We start from the raw sequence: 24,784 nt of genomic DNA on the forward strand, positions 1-24,784 counted from the left end.
GAGCCACTGCAGTTGTGTACAGCAAATATAAACCTCACTTCCATGGGATTTTGCAAAGAACTTGACCCGAGTCCACATTTAAATGTTATTGGGTTTGAGGCCTTTACACTGAGGCAACAAGGAATCTGATGAGTTATGGTCTGAGCTGTAAACAATACAGAAACAGAGGTAATTTCTTAAAATAACAAAACATTTCTCCTTATAACAATAATACAATAATAATGAAATAAATAATACTTATATATGTATAACCAGTCCCACTGGAACCCCTGAAGCTTTTAACTCCTTCCGAGTGGTCATAGCTGTGTTGGTGGCCCTACCTCACCAATCTTTTTCTTACTCTTCTCACTCAGTATATGAGGATGGCCGGCTCTAGGCAGATTCAGACAAGTACCCCAGTGCTTCCATTTTTTAATGATGGATTTACCTGAACTCTGTGGGATGTCCAGTGAGTTGGAAATCTTTTGTAGCCATCTGTTTTCATTGATTCGTTCTCTGTGATGCTTGGGATGTTCTTTTGTCACCATGTTACAATTGTGGCAGGAATACTGATGAACCAGAGACTGGACCTCACATACACGTGTTTTCATACTAAAATCATTTGACAAACATCAACTGCACTCAGGTGATCTCTCATTACTAATATGACACTGCAGGAATCAGCTATCTGGACCTCTGTTGAATTGTTGTTGTTGTTGAATTACGTCGTTGACTTTAAAGGGGGGGTAATTTATGCAAAGTGTGCCTGGTTACACAAACTCAATGTTTAATGTGTTTATTTCAAATTAAAAGCTCTCAACCAATTTCATGGACAAAACCCTTTGTTTCTTAATCATATGCTTATACTGAAACATTTTTTCCTCCGTAGTGTAGAGGTTAACACATTCACCTTATATGCAAAACATCCCTGGTTTGAGATCGGGAGAAGACACAAACCCAATCTCAGAGGGTCACAAGCTTGTGTATTTTTAGTGGTGGTCTTGGTCAAATCAAATGTGTAGAACTAGCCACTGTGGCAGCCCCTTGGGAAAATAAAGAAGGAGCTAAAAGTACCATGTAGGAACTTGTTGTGGAGAACACAAACTCAAAAAACACAAAACAACAATGTGGCTCTGGCATTCACCATCTGACAACCGTTTATTAATTCACACATTATTTTAGGTGGGAGAGAGAGAAGGCAACCCCACAGGGAGAGAGCAGGAAAGACAGTGAGATGACACATCAAAGAAGCAAAGTAGAAAAATATGAGGAGTTTAACGAAGGGTCTAGTGAGGTTGGCACTAGAACATATGAACCAGACTGGCACAACAAATGTAAAGGTAAGGAATGTAAAAGCGTGCCTTGTATGTGTCTTGGTCACAAAGCAGCCCCCCAAGAGCCAGAGGCAGACAGAGAATCAAGGAGATCCCCGTCATCTGCAGCCCCCAAAAGTACTGACGACCCGAGACTACACATCTCAATGTGCCCACCCCAGCAGAACAGGGAGGGAGGCCCCAGGTGTGTTTTCTAATTACAAGTAAAAACTAAACAAAGCGTACTTTTTTTCCCACCACCACCAAGCGCCCGCTCTTGGGAGTGATCATCTGATTGTTGGGGGTTTTCTGTCTATTAGTACTCCACAGATTGAGCTCTCTGCTCAGTTCAGCTACAGTTCCCACAGCGCTCTACAACGTCAGCAACCCAGCTGGTTCTCCGTCCATTTGGTCAAACACTCCCGTGCTCTGCCCCAGCTCAACGATCCACCCGTGACCCATTCAGCCCTGCAAAAACTATTTATCTTCTATCTAACAAAATATTTATCTATCAATCCCTTATCAATCTAGCTTGCTTTGGCTCGTGTTATAGCAGCCTCAATACCAAAATGTAAGTACTCACCTCTTTTAAAACAAAAAGTACTAAATGCTTCACATTTTTAATAAAACTGCACATTAAAGATAAATGTACTGTATTTTAACATTCAGAGACATGTGGTCTTATAATGGGAAAAAGATTAAGGAAAAGTTAACCTACAAATTTTTTTTCAGCTGTGGGTTAAAATAAACTCATTCAGTCAACCTAATAGACGGAGGAAGGCTGTTCCAAAGTTTAACACTTTAATCTCAAAAAGCCAGGTCGCCTCTGTATTTAAAATAAAAGCTTGGAACAGTTAAGAGACCCTGATCAAATAATCAGACAATAGCTCTGTTCTACAGGCTGCACAGAGCCAGACCAGGTTGAGCTTTATATGTTATTAATAAACTAATACCATGGTTCTTAGCAGAGCATATGACAATGCCAGCTGATGTAATGACTGACCTCTTTACAGAAGCTGTAAGGGCTGAACAGAAGGATTGTGTAAGGAGTGGTAAGACAGGCTGTAATAGAAAGACAAGTTACAGCTGTGTATCATCCGCATAGCAATGGAAGAAGGTAACTTTGAAGCTGTGAAGTAGATGACCCAGTGGTAACATGTAAAATGAAAACAGAATTAGTCCAAGGATTGAGCCCTGGAGGACTCCATGTACTTGTGGCACACATAAGGAGATATGAATTGCGAAATATCCATCAGATAAGTGTGATGCAAACCATTTGAGAGTTCTTCCGGTGATGCCAGCCCAGACAATACATGTAGTTAAAATGCCACAGGGGTCAAAAAGACCCCTTGGTAGTTCTCTAAGCAGACAAAAGTATTGGGCCAGTTTGTCCGCCATGGAAAACTAAACCTGTGCTGATGTTAATGTCAGAGCAGGTTTGGAACTTTAAACTATAAGTCTGGACTTAATTTAAGCTGCAGAAGTGTATCGGTAGAATTCAGCTGATGGGGCAGAGTAACCACAGTAATGGGCTTGGACCCCCAAGACTCATCCATAACAATGATGCTGAGACAGATGGAAATGAAACTATTCACAGCTGGCTTTCTGATCCATTTATGAAATCTTTCTAATATTTGATCTTCTAATAATAGCTCTCTAATGTACTCAAACTGTCACTTTGGATGCACTACATCACTTGTATGATCAATGTGATCAGTGTTTAAGCATAAATTAATAGCACTACACCTCTTACATGCATGCTAGCATGCGCTACCAAAAATAGTGCTTTGTTGTGTATCTGACGGTCGAAAGCTAAACCAGTTCCACACCACTGAAGTTGCAGCATTTTTACAAACCAATTCTGGTTCATCTGTTTCATTCAACAATCTGCTTTCGCCCTTCTCATTCTCCGTCGCCGCCATGCTTTTTCCGCCATGTGCATATGAAAACAAAGACACTGCACATGCGCGTTTTCCCCATATTCTATTGCGATATTTCATTTTCTTATCGTTGCCCAGCATTATACCGGTATTACCGGTATTACAAACAGTGTTTGTTGTTGTTTATTTGAATTCTGCAAAATGTCCTATGATTGTTTCTTTTATTTTTTTGAGAGTTAATATTTTGGGTATGGTATCTTTTTTTTTTTTTTGAAAAATACAAGAGTAAAAGTGCTTTTAACATGTGCTTCAAAACTAAGTTTGACTGGGAACCTCAAAGCTCAATAGCCTGCATCAACAGAAATTCACTGCAGCCTATGTAATGTTTGATGCGTCATCATTTATTCCAGTCTATCTTGCAAATACATGTTTGTGCTGCAATGTCATGCACAAACACAAACTAGTAGATCCTTAAGATCAAACCTATGTCAAAATAGTGTCATTCTTTTGGTCCATTGGTTTGTGGTAAGCCATCAAACAAAAGGAAAAACAAAAATCAGTTTTGAATGAAATGTACATTTGCTGAAGTTCGGAATGCAGAGCTTTTGCCTGTACTGGAGTAATTTCCCACTGGGGAAGCACGCTTTTTAAAAATGTATTTGTTATTTTTACTAAACGTAAAGAACTAAGTAAGGAAAGGAAAGACTCCAAATAATAAAGTCCTGCAAATTACATCAAAGTTTTTATTTCTTTAAATATTTGTAATAGGTGTTCTGACTACTGAGCAGTACAATGGGTGGGAGTGTTTGTGCCACAAACGGGATCAGTTACTGAATATTGACCTCTCTCTCTCTTTCGCTCGCTCTCTCACTCCTACACGAGCATGCGCAGAGGCTCCGTTTCTCGGCGTTTCCGTGTTGTTTCGTGTGTCAGCAGATTGAGACGGCTCATCGCGGTTGGTAAGTCTCATACTGCGCTCCGGTACTTGGGTCGGTTCGCCTCGTCCCTCTCTGTCTGGCCCTGTAGCTACTTTAGCTGCCTATTTGTCACTGTTGCTGCCGTTCACTGGGGCGCTCAGGGCGACGGGGAGAGACGCGGACCGCCGCCTCATTCCGCTGTTTGTTTCTGAAAGAAGCTGTCGGGACACACTCATTTGGCGCGCTTCCGATCGCGCCTTCATAATAAGAGCTTTTGCTGCAGAACAAAATCTTTACAGTCGTCTTTTTTTGCAATAAAAGTCCAGAAACCGCAATAGAGAGTTGGAAAAACCCGACAGGGGGACGTAATTAGACTTTATTTTTTAAATCATGCTTTTCTTAAAAATAAATTGAATTGAAAACAAAAATATTCTATCAAAATAAACTCCTAAAGTTTTTTGAGCTACATTTTGAGATCCAAACAATAATTATCAGTAAACCAAACGAGATCTGTGTAGATTTATAGAACAGGAGAAGTACACCTCGGGTGCTTTCATAACTTTAACTTTACTTTGTACATTTTAAACAGAATGTGTTATAAGCTAACTGAGTCACATATAACAATTTAATCAAAGGTACAGCAGCTACAGAGAGATTGTTTTACTCTGTATATTAAGAATAAATATAACTGAGTATGCTCACTCAGTTATATTTACTCACTCAGTGTTTCAGTACTTTAACCATTTCAAACTGATGTATAAATGAAAATACTCCCTTAGATGAAAAATAATTAATATCTTATAGTTATTATATAAGATTAATTAATATCTTCAATATATTATCTGTTACATTTATATTTCTGACAGCCACAAATGTTTTTGAGAATCTGATGGGTTTCATTTTGTCAGAGGTGATGCAGTTGCCCCGAAATACATGTAGGATTTTATTTTGAAGGTGAATGTGTGTTGACTTCCTGTGTGTTTTAATGGCGTTGCTTCCTGCCATGATAAAGATGATGACAAGTGTAGTCACAATGTTTTTGTCAAAAATCATTGACAATTAGCTCATTGGTGATTTAGTTGATTCAGAGTCAAAATGCTGGTGTTGATGTTGAGGTTTTTGTAGTTGATGTTATAGCTGTTGTGTGAGTTTGGAGTTTAGATCACATGTTTGTCTCTGTGCTCCTTTAAAAGACTATTCTAATCTTAAATCTTTCACTTTTTATTTGCTGAAACTGAAATTCTAACGTGACTATGAAAAAGTTCATACATTTAATCCACTTGCACTTGACAGTGCAAATGGATTAACATTTATAAATATTAATGATTTTAGTTTTTTTGGATGCAAGATATATTTTGTTTTACTTCATACAGTACTGTGCAAAAGTCGTGAACCACACCTATTTACTTTATATTTTGCTGGGGAAATGGGGGAAAAGGTGCAGCAAATTATTCAGATGTGCAAACATAAATGGAAATACAGTGTATAAGGCAAACACAGAGTTTATACTTTTCTATGAGCTTTTCATCTTTATGTTTCAACACAGCTTGAACTGTCTTAGGCAGCTTTCTTTAGTAAGTCTTCAGGAATAGTATTTTAGGCTTCTTGAAGAACATTCCAAAGTTGTTATTTAGATTTTGACTGCTGTTTGCTCCCTATTGACACTGTTTCAACAATGTTTTCTGCAGCTTTAATCTCGTCCTTTTTGCACTTGCATCACATTTTTAGTTAGATTTTTATGTTCTTTATAGATATTTAATAACAATTTTATCATCGTTTGATAACGTCTCTGATTAGAATAGGTGACCCATGACTTATGACATAGCTCTTTTTTATGTGACTGAGCCTGAAGCAGAAACACTGGGTAACAGAGTAAAGTGGTACTGTGAAACATTTAGGTGGTCTTCACAAACTGGAGACATCATATTTTATTGTTTATTTTGGAGAGCAGTTGTCCTTACCTTAATAGATCATTAACGAATAGTAATTTTTGCAGATGTGTTGCTGTCACTCCTTTTCATCTCGTTGAGGATTATGTGTTGTGTTCTTGGTGTGATTTTTGCTGCACCCACTTGGATTATTAAGTATGTACTGAATGATTTATTCATTGATTACCTGACTGGTTCAGATAATAAACTGCTAGAACTTTAACTGAACAACATCAGTTCAAACTTTACTTCTGTGTTTGTTTTTCTGTTTGAGCAGATAGGAACCAAAGAAGAAGACAAGAGATGAAGAGCAAAATCAGCAGCGCTCAAGGTAACACACTCAGCTCCTGACTCACCTGGGTAAACTCTTTCTGTAAAATCCACCGTTGTTAGCGTTAAGATTGCATTTTAGTCAGATGCTAAAGGTTTATTTTACAACTCCTGCAAAACCTGTGGACTTACTACACTTGAAGGATCCCAATTCAGCCTTTTTTTTTTTACTGTGCAGTAGATAAAAAAGCACAGATGTTAATAGTTGAACGTTCTGGGTTCATGAAACATAACTCAAACAAGTTAGATTACTTTCTTGAATGTCACATTTTCAGATTGTGTAGAATATTATTATTATTATTATTGTTCATCAAGATGGTTCCAACTTTATTAACGAGTTGTTAGCAGATCAGCTTTGTTTTCATGGATCTTTTTTCACTTTCCAGTTGATGTCACAGATGTGAGTCTTATCTAAAGAAAAGCTTTCAGACTCTTTGCTGTGTAGCAAGATCACTTCTTATCCTGAAACTTAATCATCATCAGACCTACTTATTCCTAACCAATGAGAACATTTCTTTCAGGGTTTTTTACAATTCTGTTCCAGATATTCACTGTTGTTTGTGTCCACTTTCATTTGTTTTGATGTACATAATCTTTTCCTATTGTTTAAACTGACAGTTCACCTGCTAGGACCCAGATCCCTTTCAGTCTGCAAGGTGTAACAATTTGTGAATGTCTGCAAACTGTTTTACATATTTGTGCAGGCATTTGTGATATATAACAGCTTGGTACACGATTGTGGTATATCGTATTATAGTAAGATGATGAATATATGTGTAGCTTATGTATTTATATATGTCCATATGTACATTTAATGTATGTCGCCCATATTTAAATTAATATTCACTAGAGTTTGTATCCATGTATTTGTATCGATGTAGGCCTGACAAAAACTGCTCAAAAGGTGCTAGTAGTAAACAAAAACTGTATTGATGAGCATATGCAGGGTGCCATAGCTTCTTAGACTGTTAAAAGTTTAGCTTTTAATTAATAAGTAATTAACAGTTCTTATAAAAATGGATTACAGTTTATCTTTATAATAACGTTTGACTTTTGCACTAATAACTCATTAATGAAAGTCTTGGCATTTTCATTAATATGTTATTGAGCTATTGAGAAAGCATTCAACTTAACATTAAACATTAGAAGAGTCACTGTCAGTGTGTGTTGCCCTTAAAGAAAATACCTCATTGCCATATATAGGATGTTAAACATTGTCATGTTTACAGAGCCACACAACCTTGTATTGGTCGTGTGTGTGTCTGTGTGTGTATATATATACATATATATATACACACAGACACACGTGTATGCAGTGGTGTGAAAAAGTGTTTGTCACACTTAAATGCTCATCAAATAGATTTAAATATTAGACAAAAATAACACAAGGAAACATAAAATGCAGTATCTAAATGTAGGTGTTATTTCTCTATATACATATATATAAATATACATGGTGGTATGAAAAAGTGTTTGCCCCCTTCGGGATTTTTGTATGTTTGTCACACTTAAATGTTTCAGATCATCAAACAGATGTACTTTTAGACAAAAATAACAAAAGTAAACACAAAATGCAGTTTCTTTAATGAAAGTGTTCATTTTCAAGGGGAAAAAATTCCAAACTTACATGGCCCTGTGTGGAAAAATGATTCCGGCCTCAGGACCTGAAAGACTCGCTGTGGTAAATGAAACAGTGACTTCTGCTGTCTATCAAAACAACATAAAGGAGAATGTTGGGACATCTGTTCATGACCTGAAGCTTAGACGCTGTTGGGTACTGCAGCACAAATTAACCAAAACGTACCAGCAAGTCCACCTCTGAATAGCTTAAGAAAAACAAAACGAGTGGCCTATCCTGACCTAAATCCAATTGAGATGCTGTGGCGTGACTTTAAAAAGGTGGTTCATACTTGCTGCTAAGGGTTGATATATATACACATTTATTTTTGCGAGGTTGCCTGCTTTTGGCCTTCAGTGACTTCAGCAGGTATGTCACAGCTGTTACTGAAGCAGAAATGAAACAGAGTAATTGGAGCAGTGATGTGATTATCTGTGATCCTCAGTGAATGTGAAGAGGCGGTCCTGGTCCTGGCAGCAGTACCTAACTGAGCAGAAGGCTGAAGCTGCTCCGCTCACAGTCTTTACCGAGGTAACTATCTACCTCACTCTCTGCCTCCTGTCCATTGCCAATTTAGAATCACTAATAAAGCTAATGTACATGTCTTTAGACTGTGAGAGGAAGCCAGAGCAAAGAGGAGGGAGAAAGAGGGAGAATGTGCTGTTTTTGGGACAGCAGCAACAACAGCGTCAACTTCATTCCATTAACTCAGGCAATACTACACGTAAAAACAATTAGAGAACAGTGACAAATTAAATAGCACAGTGGGGAATTTAACAGACCGAGAGGATTTTATTGGCTGCTACTAAAACAGATAAAATAACATTACAGAGCCAAAACATCTAAAACAATTGAAGCTGGAGCTGTAAACATACACCAAGAACCTACAGACTGCTGAAACAGAAGTCAGTCTCTCAACAAGCATTGACAGAAAACTGGATTTATTAATACTAATACATGAAAAATGCAAAGAATTCTGCAATAATCTAGAATTTCCACGGATCCAAATTCAAATCGTAGAAAATCCAAGTATTACTGTAGTCAACTGTTGAACCTTTAACTGAACAAACTGAAACTGTCAATAAGAAAACTTGCAAATTAAGTTAACCGTGTTGTAATTCCTAATACACAGCATGAGAGACCAGCTGATAATTGCTAGAATACCTGAACGCAACTGAAAATTCAAAATAAAAAACACAATCACCAGAAAATCCATCCGTCCTTTTTCTTCTTCTTTTCCTCATCAGGGAGAGCCTGGAACCTATCCCAGCTAACATAGGGCAAGAAGCAGGGTACACCCAGGTCTGTCGCAGGGCTAACACAGAGAGAGAGGCTGTGGGAGGAAGCCAGGGAAAACACAGTGTGCAACACACTGTTGCACTGGTGCGCCTAACGTTTTTTCTTAGGAGCACCCAAATTTTTCAACTGCATTGCTTAACACCGCAGTTTTACATGTTCACTTTTTTTTGAACATTGCTGTCCATACAGACGATATTGATGTGTAAAGGATTTACTAACAATCTTGTCAGCACAAAGTTCTTTATTTGGAGCACAGTTCTACAAGAGAAACACGTTACTGAAAAAGTGCTTGTGCTTAAAGTGCTTCACTGAGCTGAAATTTAAACTTATAACATCTCAAAATATGTTAAATAAAAAGAAAATCTAAATTAGAAGTGCCTCAAAGTGTCTCAGTCTTCAAACCTAACCTCTGAATATCTGAACAGCTCGATATCTTATCTATAAACTGGGCATACACCACATCATTTCTGTACGTGGGGTTTATGTTCAAGCCCTTTTTCTTGTGAAGAAAAAGGGCTTGAACGTATTTCAGACTTGAACTTAGTGAACGGAACTTCTTCTTTGGGAGTATCGTAGGCAATGTTAAACGTAATCATTATCTCGGTCTCCTCTGACGACCTGTTTGCTGCTGCCTGCAGTGCATTTATCGCGGCGTATAATGTGTTGTCTGGATACACCGTGCTTTTTCAGCATTTCAATTTGAAACGTATTAGCACCAGTCACAAATGCAGTATTGCCGGCCATGGTCTTTCCACAATCACCACAGTAAATACAGTGCATCATGTTGTCAGCTTTACTGTATCTCAGCCAGGGAAACTGGCTCTCTTCGGAGTCGATGGTATGTGGCTCGTTATCTGATGCCGTCTCCGGACCAGTGCTCGACATAACCTGAGAGGTTGATGGCTCCGTGTCAGAGCACTGGCTATGAATTTCGAACGGATCAGGGTTTAACTTAACGAAAACGTTATCAATTGTTCTTTTCATCTTTTCTTATTACCCACAGCTACATCCACTTCTATTGGGCCTAGGCTGCTCAACTCTCTCTATCTGCCTACTCTTTCAAACGCACACACGTGTAGGCCTACAGGAATATCTGGACCACGGCCAATCAGAGTCCTGCCCTTGACTATCTCTGATTGGTTTAGACCACGATATCAGCATAATGTGTGTCTGTTGTTGACCACACAGAGACACACATTTTTTTTCCGAATGGCTGGTCGCACTAGTGTGACCTAGGATTTTCTTTTGTTGCACGATTGACAGATTAGGTCGCATGTGCGACCAAATTGGTTGCACGTGGCCCAGCCCAGGTGATGGAGGTGAACTGAAGACCTTCTTGCTGTGAGGCAACACTGTTAGCCACTGCACCACTGTGCTGCCAATCCCCAGCCAATACTTTAAGTGACAACCTTTTTTGTCTTTGGCTCAAAGATCCACCGAATGCCCCACCACCCTCTAGCTACAAAAACACACTCAACCTTTTAGCCTTTTTATAGACTTAACAGTTCCAAGGTGTTTGATTTGTTCAAATTAGAATGATAAATAATAGATTTGGGTATTAGTCTTTCAGGTATAGATAGGGTTCCAAAAATAGTGAAAATAAAAAAGATGTATTTCCTGCTGAAAACCCAGTGTGATTTTGCACTGCAATCTGCATCACTGTAACTGCTGGAACTCAAACACAAAATGTTAAAGAACAATTTTTATCTTTAAATAATGGTTAGCAAGTTTGTTATGCTGTCTGAATTGTTGTGCAAATACTTTTACTATCTTTAAAGTATTTAAAAGTAAAAAAAAGAAAACATGTGTCTGATCTCTGCCTGACTCTCTCTGACCTGTTTCTGTCTCTTTTACCTGACTCAGTCCCAGACCTTTCCTAGTAGAAAAACTGGTTTTAAAGTTGGGATGAAGTTGGAAGGCATTGACCCAATGCACCCCTCCATGTTTTGTGTGGTGACCATTGCAGAGGTAAAATTGTCACTCACATCCACATACGCATTCCTGCTTGGATCTAGTCTCATTGGCCTCCTGTCTCTATCAGGCGATTGGCTGTCGGCTACGCCTTCATATTGATGGGTACTCAGAGTGTTATGACTTCTGGGTAAATGCAGATTCACCCAATATTAGACCGGCAGGCTGGTGTAAAGAGCACAACCACAAGCTTCATCCACCTAAAGGTAAAAAACAAGTGGACCAGTCCCTTCAGAGGTAACTACATGGCATGGGTTACCACACCTGTCTGTTTGTCTGCAGGTCACAGTGAGACAGAGTTTGACTGGCAGCAGTACCTTCAGTCCACAGACTCTCAGTCTGCACCAGCAGCCCTGTTCACGTGTTGCACTGGAGTCAGTATACAGTCTGTCTGTCGAACCTTTCTGTTCACCTGTTGCACTCTTGTCAGTCTGACCCACGTATCTGTCTATCCCCTGCCTGTCTTTTAGGGATGTGGGTTCAGGGTGGGGATGAAATTGGAGGCAGTCGACAGAAAGAATCCTGGACTTGTCTGTGTCGCCTCTGTTGCTGATGTCATCGATGACTGCTTCCTTGTTCACTTTGACAACTGGGATGACACATATGATTACTGGTGAGACAGAAGGACGACAGACTTTTTCTGTTTTCAGTATTTTTAGGTTGTAGTGTTGGAGCTGTTTCATGTCACTTGATATTTATTATTTAACGTGTTTTAAACCGGGTATATGGATTGATGGTTGTACTGATCCACCAGGTGTGACAGTAGCAGTCCATACATCCATCCGGTGGGCTGGTGTGAAGAACAGGGACGACCTCTTACTGCGCCACAGGGTATGCAGTCCTTCTGAACTCTATGCTTACAAACTTACATTACCATAGAATGACAGGCAAATAACAAACACACTCACACATCGATACCCAGCATCCAGACTGATGGCGAAACAACTAGTAGCTCAGTGTTCCAAAATTCGAAAGAAGGAACAGCTCTGACAGCTAGGGATTGATGAGGTGCAACACAAATGCTACGGCAAGGGGGAGCCTGGACGCCAGGTCGGGTACCTGAGATTGGGTACTAAGCCCCAAGTGTAATGGAGGAAGGAAGCGGTGCGTTCAGGAGGAACTGACCTGAAAGATAGGATCACGATGAAGCTTGAAACCTGGACACTCCGTAGCCTGTTACCAAGATTATGTGAAGTACCCTCGGAACCCTCTGAAGATCTACTAGGTGATGTGAATGCAGCACTACGGACAATACCTACCGCGACCATTACTGAGACCAACCAGCTGATCTGCACTCTGGTAACAGTGATCAGTGAGATGCTAAGTTACCATTTGAATAGCCAAAAAAAGCAGTACCCTCGGTGGAGAAGGAGACTAGGGGCCAAGATCAAGGTAGCACGGAGTGAGGTTGACCAACTATCGGAGGCAGAACCATCCAAGGTGTACTCTCAGTGGCAGGGGAACAACATGAGAACAGCATCACCAAGGTTGGAGACTGAGCAATACTGGAAGAGCATATGGGAGAAGGACAAAGCACAAATGAACCAGCTGCTAATTGACGACACACCCTATACAGTAATTTAAACGCATAATAATTTTCCATATAGTATTCCTCTGTAAAACTCTGTAGTACTTTATTTTGCAGGTCACCCCAACCCTGAAAACTTTGTTTGGGAGGAATACCTTCAGGAGACCGGTTCTACTGCTGCTCCTATTTCAGCCTTTACTCTGGTGAGGATTGAGGAGGCTCATGCAAACATGAAGCCAATCAGGAAGCTGTTTCTGGTAACTTAGAGCTTTCCCTGTACTTTTGTCCAACAGAGAGCGCCACATGGTTTCCAGGTGAACCATAAGCTTGAGGCAGTTGACAGGAGAAACCCTATGCTAATACGCGTTGCCACAGTAACAGACACAGAGGACTACAGGGTGAAGGTAATGTGTATCTGTGTGTGTGATGTAGTGATAATCGTTAACTCATCTACCATTTTGGACATGTGACAGAATATAGGACCTAGTGAATAAGGCTCCAGTCACAGAGACCAGACCAGAATGTCTGACAACAACCAGTCATGAGAAAAATAAGTATTCCTTGACTTGTTGTAAGTGGTTGCTGGAGGTTGAATTACTGTGAAAACAGTTGCTAAATTCAAGCGAACCAGGCTTATAAACCAGTCATATAACCCCCTGTTAAAACACAGATTTTATCTTCTCCATTTTCAGTTTGTGTTGCATTTTTTCAAGTGGTACTATTGCTTGGCTAGCAGTTAATATTTGCATGAAAAACTACAGATGACCGTCCAGAAAAGTTTATGCATCAAGATGCAGGCAAACTGGCAATTTGCTAACACCAAGAGCAATCGCTATTAGGTTTTTGCTGCAGCACTTTCTTTGTACCCAATTTCACCCAGAAGTAGCCAGCAACCTCCCAGAACCACTGGCAGCCAGTCAGGGAGTACACATTTTTCCCTAGCACACATCCAAGCACCTCTCACGCCCATGACGTGACATGAGATACCTCAATAGTCAAGTGTGCACGTTTGATGCCAGGAAGTATTTAACAAGGTGTGTGTCTACAGATTCATTACGATGGGTGGTCGACACAGTTCGATGTGTGGTGTGACAGCGACCTCTGCGACCTGCATCCTGTTGGCTGGTGTCAGCGCACTGGACATCCACTGGAACCCCCCCCAGGTCAGACATACAGGTCAGAGAGAGACAGACTAGTCAGACAGACAGGTCAGACAGTGTTACAGTTCAGAAGGAAAGTTATAGCAGGACAGATTCACTCATTGTTATCATGTGTGTGAGACAGGTTTGTCCCACCTGCCCTCCCCCTCTCAGGGAGTATGTCCTACTGCAGGCTGCAGAGGAGTCGGACACATCAAAGGAGCCAAATACACTGGACACCACAGGTACCTGTCTCATACAAAACACTACAGTTAATTCCCTTACATATACATATACAATACCTCATACAACCATCGCAGGAACATTTACCCTTTTAAGTGTGACAGAAACCGGTCTCACAAACCACAGATACCTGTTACACAAAGAAATCACAAGTACCTTTCTCACCCGCCCCACAGATCCCTGACCCAAAATTTGATAGATAACGATAGAACTCGTTCCTGATGCCTCACAGTCTTTATGTTTGGAAGCCTCGTCTGATATGTGCAATACATTTCTGTACTTTTTTCATTGATAAATTTTAGACCCACTGCTTTTCTCACTTTATTTCCTTCCTTTGGGATCCATTTTTAGAAAGCATACCTTTAAGGAGAAGGATCTCAATTACACCACTTATTGAATGTCTTGCTGAAAATTAAAGCTCAGATAGCCTTGAACTGTTTACATTTGAATGAGAAGAAGACTGAAATGTTGGGTTTTAGACCCAGCAGCTACTGTGACAGTAATACACGTGTCAGTTGGATTACTGTCACACACTTTTTGTTGGACTTAGCCAGTTTTGTCACGCCTCCAGCTTGTTCAAAATACTGCGTACCTGCCTATGACTAAATACAGAGGAGTCATATTTCTGTAATGCTTGTGCTTGCTGACTTGTTTTGCTGCGTTGTTTCTGTTGTTGGTGATTCGTGTTTGCTTGGTTGTAATTTCTCGGTGTTTGTGTTTCTCTTTTGTTAAATGTTTGTCTAACTCTGTCACCTAGTGCCTTTGGCTGTCCATATTCTGACATTAACATGCGTAAGGAGATGGTGCTTCCTGATAGGCTGGGCGGAGAACGAGTCATAACCCTCATACCTGTCACCGTGCGCCAGCATGACAACCAGTCAGACAGGTAACTGTAGACTGGTGGAGAAAATGCTTTTGTTGTGGATCTTGTACTGTTAAATCTGAGAATAGAGCTTCTCCAAGCATGTAAACAAACATAGAATGGGAAATGACGTCTACAGTAAGAGGATCTCTGTTATTTCTATTATTCCAGAAGAATAACAGCCGGTCATTATTTTGTCCTGCAAATAATTCTGAAAAACAAGTGATGTTTACATGGTATCTGTTTCTCTCTGTGTTAAACAGCACGAGCTTTCAGAAGGCAGAACCCAGAGACGAGGAGCTGCTGGTTCCTCTTGGCAAGAGAAGAAGGCTGACAGACAGGTGAGAGTGAGCAGATGAGGCAAGATTCTGTTTGCCTGTTAAGTGTTTGTAAGAGAAGTGGCCCTAAAATTAGCCCATAATCAGGGACATTACTCAGACATATCTCTATCTCCTACTGCCTGTCGCACTCTGTCACCTTCTGAGTGTGGCAAGGCTCATCAGATTTGTTATTATTATTATTATTATTGAGTGTGCCAATAATTGTGTGTGTGATATAACTGATGCACACAACTATTTGTCAGGTTTATAACTATTGAATTTGCCAGTGCAGTAGCATTGAGGCGCACTGTTTATTATTCGTCAGATTTATTATAGTTATTATAGTTTTGACACAGTTTCTCTTCACATCTTTGTTTTTCCTCGCACATCTGTCCTGCAGTATGGTCCGCGATTGGCTATCATGATGGAATAATGTTTTGCCCACCAGAGTAGCAAGTTGGTCACGTGACTGAAAACTATGAATCGCACTGAGACACACTATATATTATTTTTCAGATTTCTTATTCTCATCATTAACTGTGCTAATGGAATCGCATCGAGCCACACAATTATAAATCAGGTTTATTAGACTATTCAGCCCCTATTTCCAGCTGTCTCTTTATCTGGCTTTTAAAATTTTCCGCAGATGAGTCTGTGCACTCACAAAATCAGGGAGGCACACAGACATCCGCACGGACTCTGATGCTCACTATGTGATAATGAAATTTTTGTCACTCTAACCTGAGTGGACCCTAGCAGGGTTGCAGACATAGAAAGAATAATCCCAGTCTTATGATTGATACAAAGAGCCAGATTACCTAAATGAGGCGAAATAGCATGTGAGTACATTCCCCAAATAGCACTGGTGTGAGTAGTTTTATGGGTGATTTACAAAAGTTTGAGTTGGACATGCCCAATCTCACAAGAACCTTGTAATCTAGTGAAAAAAGTGAATTTGAGAGATTTCACGAGGGAGTTGTGCGTGTGTACATTTGTGATCTATATATTATATATTGTCATAATGCATGCGGCTGAATTTGTGTAGGCCCGCAAATAAAAAATGTAGTGCAGCTCATGAGTGTAGAAACCTCACTTTCTTGTGGGGTTCCGCAGGGGTCCATTCTTGGCCCAGTCCTTTTTTCGATTTATATGCTCCCAATGGGCTCAATTAAAAAAAAAAAAAATCATGTCATTGTTATGCAGACGACTCACAGATTTACCTGCCACTGAAATCTAAATCTGTGTGTCCTCTAAAGGTTTTATTAGATTGTTTGAAAGAAATTAAGGCATGGATGGCTTTAAACTCTCTTAATTTAAATGAACAAAAAACAGAGGTCATTGCGTTTGGTCCCTGTGACCACTACGACTTTGGCCCTTTAGAAATTTATAGAAAAAAAGAAAACCTTTTGCAAGGAACCTAGGAGTGATTTTTGACACGAATTATAAACCAAGGGTATACCAAGGTGCTTAACAAGTAAACATAGAGAATAAAAGAAAGGTAAATAGAAGTAGGACCAAAGCAAGTACTAGGTATGCAAGCAGATCACTGTCACAGATACATAGGAGAAGCAGCAGATACATATCAAACAAAGAATTAAAATAAGCATAAAAGTACATAATGTGAAATCATAAGTGAAATGTTAACTAGAAGGAAAGGCAAGATTGAATAAGTGGGTCTTTAGTCGTGATTTAAACAGTGCAATAGAATCAGAGGCGCGGATAGCGAGGGGGAGGTTATTCCACGGTACCGGGGCAGCCACAGCAAACGCACGGTCACCCCAAGACTTCAGCCGAGATCTAGGTTGTGTCAGAAGTAGTTGAGTAGCAGATCTAAGTGTTCTAGCAGGATTATGTGGCTTAAGAAGTTCACTAAGATAACTCGGCACTAATTTATTAATGGTTTTGGACATGAGCAGTAATATTTTAAATTGAATACGGTACTTAATGGGCAGCCAGTGCAAGCCAGCTAGAACAGGAGTAATAGAGCAGAATTTCCTGGTACCAGTCAGGAGGCGGGCCGCCGCATTTTGGACTGTTTGCAGTCTAAGGAGGAGGGAAGACTGAAGTACAGGGAATTGCAATAATCCAACCTGGAGGTCACAAAAGCGTGAATAAGCTTCTCCAGGTCCTCATGTGGAACATCTTTAATAAAATGATCAGCATTGCTGCTTTACCAGGTGTAACTATGAAGTATAACATCCAGGCATCCATGAAAACAGAATTTATTACATTTAACGGAGTTAGAAGTTAGCAGGAAGCTAGCGGATGTTAGCTCGCTAGTTTCGCTAGCTACCTAAGCATGATGTAGCATGTTCTGACTGAGAGATTTCTGAAAGCATTCAAACGTACAGCTCTGCTATCACTTCCAACATAAATGAAGACAGAAAACTAAACAGCAGTGACGTTTGTAGGATTACTGATGTTGGGCTAGCTGGTATATAATGATGTGCTACGTGATCGCTAGTGACACAGCTATGTTGGCATAACATAAACAGTGAAGCTGGAGGATTTAAGCTAACACTTTTCCCCTCGATAAAAGTTAACGTGAGGGTTCCTGATGGTTAGGGACAAATGCAATCGCATGGCAGGATGCTGTAAACGGACCAAACTTCAGTCAGGAGAACAACTGAGATAATCCATCCACAATACAAGGTTAGTCATTAATATACTGCAACAACATGGGAAGAATGAGTTGAATAAAGTTTGATTTATCTGACTGTTTTGCTTAATGTGTCTTATAATCCCGTGCACCTTATGGCCCGAAAAATACATATTTGACTTTTTTATTTGGCACAAAGCAGTTTAATGTTGCAAAGCACCTCTTTTTATCTTCAGTGGATATTATACATGGTTATGCTGAGGATATGTCAGCCCATTTCTACTGGAAATGCCTTTTGGTTAAACTTTCAGCAAGGAATTTGCATTTGCACTGTTAAATTTTTAGATAGCTTTAATACATATAAAAAACAGCTGCTTGTTTAAGTTAAAATAAATGGATGGGGGTTTTTTGCGCTAGTAAAGTTGTGGAGTTGTATTTTGTCTCGCATCAATTATATCGTCAGTTATATCGTTATCACAAATTTTCAAATATTTTTGGCCATATCGCCCTGCTCTAATATTGTATTTTCAAAGATTGCGCCTAAAGGGAGCAAATACAATGAAAAAGAATAGGGCCTAAAACTGATCCTTGAGGCACACTGCAACAGGCCAGTGCAGAGGAAGGTGCCCAAGTTAACCAAAAAGGACCTGTCAGCGAGGTATGATTTAAACCAGTCAAGGGCAGTGCCTCTGTGGGTATCACAGTGTGCTCAAGTCTTAATAATAAGATGTTATGGTCCACCATATCAAGAGAGGTCCAATAAAACAGGGACCATAGAGCGTCCAGTATCAGTAATTACAAGAATATCATTAAGAACTCTAACTGTTTATCAATGGTTGATAAACAGATCAAGGCTGTAATCAAAACCAGTTTCTTTCATCTCCGGCTACTAACAAAAGTGAAGCCATTCCTCTGTTCCAGAGACTTTGAGAGAGCTATTCAACTTTTGTAATAGTCTTTACTCAGGTGTTAGTCTGTCATCAGTTAGCTAACTTCAGCTGGTCCAAAAGGCTTCAGGCTTCAGGGTTACTAACTGGCACACGCAAGTGAGACCACACATCCCCCATACTAGGATCCTTACACTGGCTGCCAGTTAGTTTTCGAATTGATTTTAAGATTTATTATTTGTTTTTAAGGTATTGCACAGGTTAGCACCCTCATACCTTTCTGATCTTTTGAACTGGTACAGTCCTGCAAGATCATTGAGGTCTGCAGATCAAATGCTCCAAATGCTCCAGATTAAAGCCCAGAGGAGATCGAGCCTTTGCTGTGACTGCCCCTTCACATCAGGACCTCCCCAACATTAGACACTTTCAAATCCTGTCTGAAAACCCACTTTTATTCCTTCGCGTTTAAATCAGAATGACTTTTTACTACTTTTATTTGTCTTATTTCTTACTCAAATCTTCTTTTTAAAATGTTGTCATGTCTTCCTATGCTTTTATCTCTTTTGATTATTTGAAATGTACAGCACTTTGGTCAACAGTTATTTTAAATGTGCTATATAAATAAAATTGACTTTGACTTTGAAAATGGTGTGCACTGCCCATGGTCCTGAAATTATGACAATTTTTGCTATACGTTATAGAATTTATTAACAAAACCAAACGGCACCTTCAATCTGTCGAATCAATTCCAAACATCAAAAGGAAAAATGTGCTGCTGTTCACACATCCCATGCCTGATGTCCACCAAGGCCTGATTACTTGCAGGATAGGTTCCTGTCTCCACCCTGGTTTGTCCCTTCTTTAAGTACTTCACATCAACCCCTTTAACAGTAACATTTTGGCCACAAAGGCTACAGTAAAAAACACCAAAAATGGAAACGTTTGAAGAAGCTTTGTTTATGCTGGAATTCCATGTCTCCTTTTAGCTGGAAATTCCAGGTCATCTCTGAATTCACTGAGCAAATTTAGGATTAGGTGGCTTCGTACGCTGTGTGTTTTTATCACATCTACATCTGGCATTGCAAATAAATTGTCACATGGTGTTCTCTCTGCGGTGCTACCTCTGCACATTAATAACTGCCACCATTCTAAAGACGCCATACTGCTTCTTTTACAAACAGTACTACTTTACAAACAGGAAGTGTTTAAATGTGTTGGCCTTTCAAAGTAAAATTCAATAATAAAATAACTTTTATAGTTGCCTCTTTCACACTGAAACACAAATTCAGCTTTCTAATTATTTTAGCATACATATAATTACAGCATACATATAATTATTTCAACAAGTAATACTTGACTTTCAAAATAAAAGCTCAACAATATTACAGTTAATTATCAGTGTTCATGAAAGTTCATGATTTTTTTTCTCTACAAATTATTGCCCTATGGCTGCCTCATTGACTTGATTTATGGTTATTGCTGTGTAAACAGGATGGCTGTAAATACTTTGGCCTTTTAAAATAATTTTGACATTTCAAGCCTGAGTCACCTCTTTTTAGCTGGCTTTATTTGGGTTGTTTCAAAGTACCCACATTATGCTGCCAATACTTCTTCCAACCTCCAGAAAGGAATCCTCAGCTCCTTTTGGCTACTGATGATGCACTGGCATAATAAAATTTCTTCAGGAACTTTCTCATTTTCAGAATAAAGTTCATATTTTGCAGTGTGTGTGGGTGATAGTTGAGTAGATGTTATATAAGATAGATTATATAACCTAAAAACACACTTGACCACATTCAAACAGTAAGGCTGGACTACTGTTATTCGTTATTATCAGGATGTCTTTAAAACTCCCTGAAAAGCCTTCAGCTAATCCAAAATGCTGCAGCAAGAGTGCTGGAGGGGACTAGAAAGAGAGAGCAGATTTCTCCTGTATTGGCTTCCCTTCATTGGCTCCCTGTTAAATTCAGAACTGAATTCAAAATCCTGCTCCTCACATACAAGGTCTTAAATAATCAGGCCCCATCTTATCTTAATGACCTTATAGTACCACATCACCCCATTAGAGCTCTTAGCTTACAGACTGCAGGCCTACTTGTTGTTCCTAGAGTAATTAAAAGTAGAATGGGAGGCAGAGCCTTCAGTTTTCAGGCTCCTCTTCTGTGGAACCAGCTTCCAGTTTGGATTCAGGAGACAGACACTATCTCTACTTTTAAGATTAGACTTAAAACTTTCCTTTTTGGTAAAGCATATAGTTAGGGCTGGACCAGGTGACCCTGTATCCTCCCTTAGTTATGCTGCAATAGGTGTAGGGTGATTCCCATGATGCACTGGGTGTTTCTTCTTCAGTGACCTTTCTCACTTACTATGTGTTAATAGAGCTCTCTGCATTGAATCATACTTGTAATTCAAGTTTCAAGCTTCCACAGCATGGCTTTTGTCCTGTCATCCTCCCCTCACCCCAACAGGTCGCGGCTTATGGCCGCCCCTCCCAGAGCCTGGTTCTGCTGGAGGTTTCTTTCTGTCAAAAGGGAGTTTTTCCTTCCCACTGTCACCAAAGTGCTTGCTCATATTGGCTCATATGATTGTTGGGTTTTTCTCTGTATGTATTATTGTAGGGTCTACCTTAGAGTATAAAACACCTTGAGGTGACTCTTGTTGTGATTTGGCGCTGTATAAATAAGACTGAATTGAATTGAAGGTTTCCATCACTTTAGATGACTTAGAATAATTGGCTTAATAAGTTCTGTCTTGAGAACAGGGTGAGATCCCACAGTGAGTAAAACCTGTTCAAATACACAAGTGATTCTGAATAGTTAAGTTTAATATAGACTCACAGTAGAGTGAAAATACAGTGGACTCACAGTAGAATGCTGTTTTATTTCCTTTGTTTTTTTTCCACTCATAATGGTTGTCTTGTATTCTCCTTTATGGCTAGAACCACCCGAATGCCCCAGCCAACCACATTCCTTCGTGTGAAACAGGAAGAGGAGGAGCCTCATCTCAGAGTCCTCAGCCCAGGTACTAAGTTGGGAGAGAGGGGAGGGTGGTGGTGGGCTGTTTAAAGTGGAGAGTTGCTCCTTCACTGTTCACTGTTCTGCATTATACTGCAGAATTCACCAAACCGCTGACGTCAGGTTTCAGAGAGACAACAGCAGCTAAACTACTGAATACAAACACAGATATTCATGTTTGAACTGCTGTATGCAGAAACATACTACAGACATAAGCAGTTTAAAGTGTAGCAGTACTCTAACATGTTCTGCAGTGTAACCTATCAATTTCTCCCTACACCCACAGTTGGTCTACCCCTAAAATTAGCCTCATACTATATATTATTATTATTATTATAATCAAGCTTAAAATAAACCTGAAATTAGATTAAAATCAGCCTAAGCCTGTATAAAATGCAATCTGTCATTGATAATACCTGATTTTTATGTGTTGAACTTCTTCAGGTCAGGGTCCGTTAGCACACAGCTTGAGATGCATCAGCCCCTCTTTTTGAATGGGAGCTTACATATAAGACAGAAAGCAGATACATATGTTTCAGAAATAAAAGTGAGGTGTGACATATCTGCAGCTGCAGCATCACAGGATGTGTTCCAGCTGTTTTGTGGCATAAAAAAGGTGAAACTACAACGCTGCTGTTTGTGATGGTGGAAGCGGTCACTGACATATAAACTCATCCACACTCTGGAAACAACATTGCTCTCTTCACTGTTTCCATGGAAACAGCAGGCAGATAAGGTGGCTGTTTCTATGGAAACATTTCACCATGGTAGCTGCTGTTTTAGTTGTTCTCTGTGTGCTTAATCCTGTAAAGGACATCCGAGTCTTTCCAATTACCAATCGGCTGATTGATCAGGATCACGTGATGCCCATCTTAGTGTTTAGTGGTGAGACCTGCTGACTCTTCACATATTAAATAAGTTCATATTTGGTATGTGGCAGGTCTCTGCGGGGTTTCTGCTGGTCTCGCAGTGTTTTACTGTGAAAAACAGTGTTTGTGGATGACGTCTCACCACATTAACATTTCATATTGTAAATCAATGTTGCTGTTCACTCCCCTGTTGGTTGCTTTCACCACTGAATAGAAATTTCTATATTTGGGGAGTTTAAAATTGTTCTCACTGTTATTGGTTGTGTTTGTTTATGAAGCCACTGCTGTTTGGTACTAAGGTGTTGTCATTTTTGTTGTTGAGGTTTTGCCGTGTGGTTGTCATTGACTGGTGTTTCTGACCTCTAGAATCCAGTCTGCAGGCCGCCCTCCACCAGTCTGTCTTCCTCTCAGCCATGTCAGCACAGCCCAGCCGCGACCTGTCACTATGCTGGGAGCAACACCGCAAATTGTTGCCAGGTGTTGCAGGAGTCCACGCTGAGACTGTCCAACACTGGAGCGTCCAACAGGTCAGAGAGCAAAGAGATGCTGCAGCTATGTAGTTCACTAATAGTAAATAAGAGTGCTCATTCAATTTATTTGTATTAACGTACATTGCGTTGCACACATTTTACTGACTGTATGTATGACAAATGGATTTTTTTCGCTCTTTCCCTCTAAGGTGTCAGATTTCATAGAGTCTCTCCCCGGCTGTGAGGAACAGGCCAAACAGTTCAGAGACGAGGTGAGATGACCGGACGAGATGATCTGGTGGTGTAGAGCTAATGACGTGACAGTGGCAATGATCTGATCTGTTCCTGCTTCTGTTCTAGCAAATTGATGGACGGGCCTTCCTCCTGCTCACCCAGCGGGACATCATCCGGATTATGTCAATCAAACTCGGCCCTGCCCTCAAGATCTACAATTCCATCCTGATGTTCAAACACGCTGAGGACAGAAGCCGATCACATGCTAAGGATAGGAGCCAATCACATGTTGAGCATACCAATACTTGACATTTGCAGCTCGTAACTGACCAAATCCAAACCTGATAGACCCCATTACCATGGCATCTACCCCTTATTCTCTGATCTGGACGAGCCATGTTTTCCATCCTGTTGTCACCTGAATTTGTTTGACGTTACAGTGACCTTTCTGTTGGCAGGTCCTGTGACGTCATTTCGACATTCAGTTACTGTCATCATTATCACTTCATGTGAAAACAACCAACTGTCACTTAGGGAAACTGCCCTTTGGATGGGGCACAGCTTTATTCAGGTGAACTAAAAACTGGAGGCAAAGCTTTAAGTGGGACTTACAACTTGTATGATCAGCAGTGGCAGTTCTGCCAGGAAACATGGCTGTGCTCAGTCGATTGTCTGAGATGTTCAAAAAAAATCTGCATCAAAACATCTTGAGATAGATTTCTCAGTTTTGTTATTTTATCTGTAAATCAGTCCTGGGAAGTAGTTTCACCGTTATCTGATCCAAGTTGCTTTATTTGATCATATTTACTTGTAATGTTAAGATATCAGGGAAAAAAATCAAAACACGCATGTCAAATTAAAAAAGGCCCCATCAGAACATTAAACAGACTGCGCTACTCAGAGTCAAGTCCTTTTATTTGTCCTCTAATGCAAACGTAAGTTATCAACAGATTTTTATTGTAAGAAAAGGGTTCTGTGAACAAAAAGTGTTGCATTGATTTTAGTAAAGCAGTGGTTCCACGAAAGAGAGTTAAAAACATGACAGAAATTATTCCTCACATGAAGAAAAGAAAAATTCAGACATTTATTTGAAATATTCACAACTGCATTTCGGTCTCACAGTGACAAAAGTCCGGTTTACTGAAAAGGTTTCCATAATTAACACGAGTCTCATCATTGTGTTGAGTGTGTAAAAATCAAAACCTGTAATTCCTAGAAAATCTTAAACATCATTATAGTGTTATGAGAAAACTCTCCTAATTACAGAATGGCATTAGAATTTCAAAAAAGAGAAAAATGAACATTCTAAAATAGTATTACACAAAATACATCAAATACATCATCAAAAGTCCCAAAATTACATAAACAGATATTATTCATGGAG

At 39.8% G+C, this 24,784-nt stretch overlaps 1 protein-coding gene across 1 annotated transcript; it reads left to right on the forward strand.

Moving 5' to 3' along the window:
- The first annotated feature begins 4,055 nt into the window (after positions 1–4,055).
- On the forward strand, positions 4,056–24,514 carry l3mbtl4 (L3MBTL histone methyl-lysine binding protein 4). Its single transcript, XM_085361900.1, has 18 exons — positions 4,056–4,131; positions 6,295–6,348; positions 8,411–8,496; positions 11,128–11,232; positions 11,306–11,441; positions 11,518–11,609; positions 11,706–11,848; positions 11,990–12,066; positions 12,881–12,966; positions 13,057–13,167; positions 13,812–13,926; positions 14,048–14,147; positions 14,903–15,031; positions 15,271–15,348; positions 21,752–21,834; positions 23,063–23,223; positions 23,376–23,438; positions 23,527–24,514. Exons 1-18 carry the CDS (start codon positions 4,056–4,058, stop codon positions 23,707–23,709), a joined length of 1,878 nt encoding a protein of 625 aa, XP_085218026.1. The 3' UTR covers positions 23,710–24,514.
- The last annotated feature ends 270 nt before the right edge of the window (positions 24,515–24,784 follow it).

This window comes from Diplotaxodon limnothrissa, linkage group LG9 (genome assembly GCF_057381915.1).
Source record: "Diplotaxodon limnothrissa isolate DT_005_m linkage group LG9, D_limnothrissa_male_GT1.1, whole genome shotgun sequence".
Classification (NCBI taxonomy): domain Eukaryota; kingdom Metazoa; phylum Chordata; class Actinopteri; order Cichliformes; family Cichlidae; genus Diplotaxodon; species Diplotaxodon limnothrissa.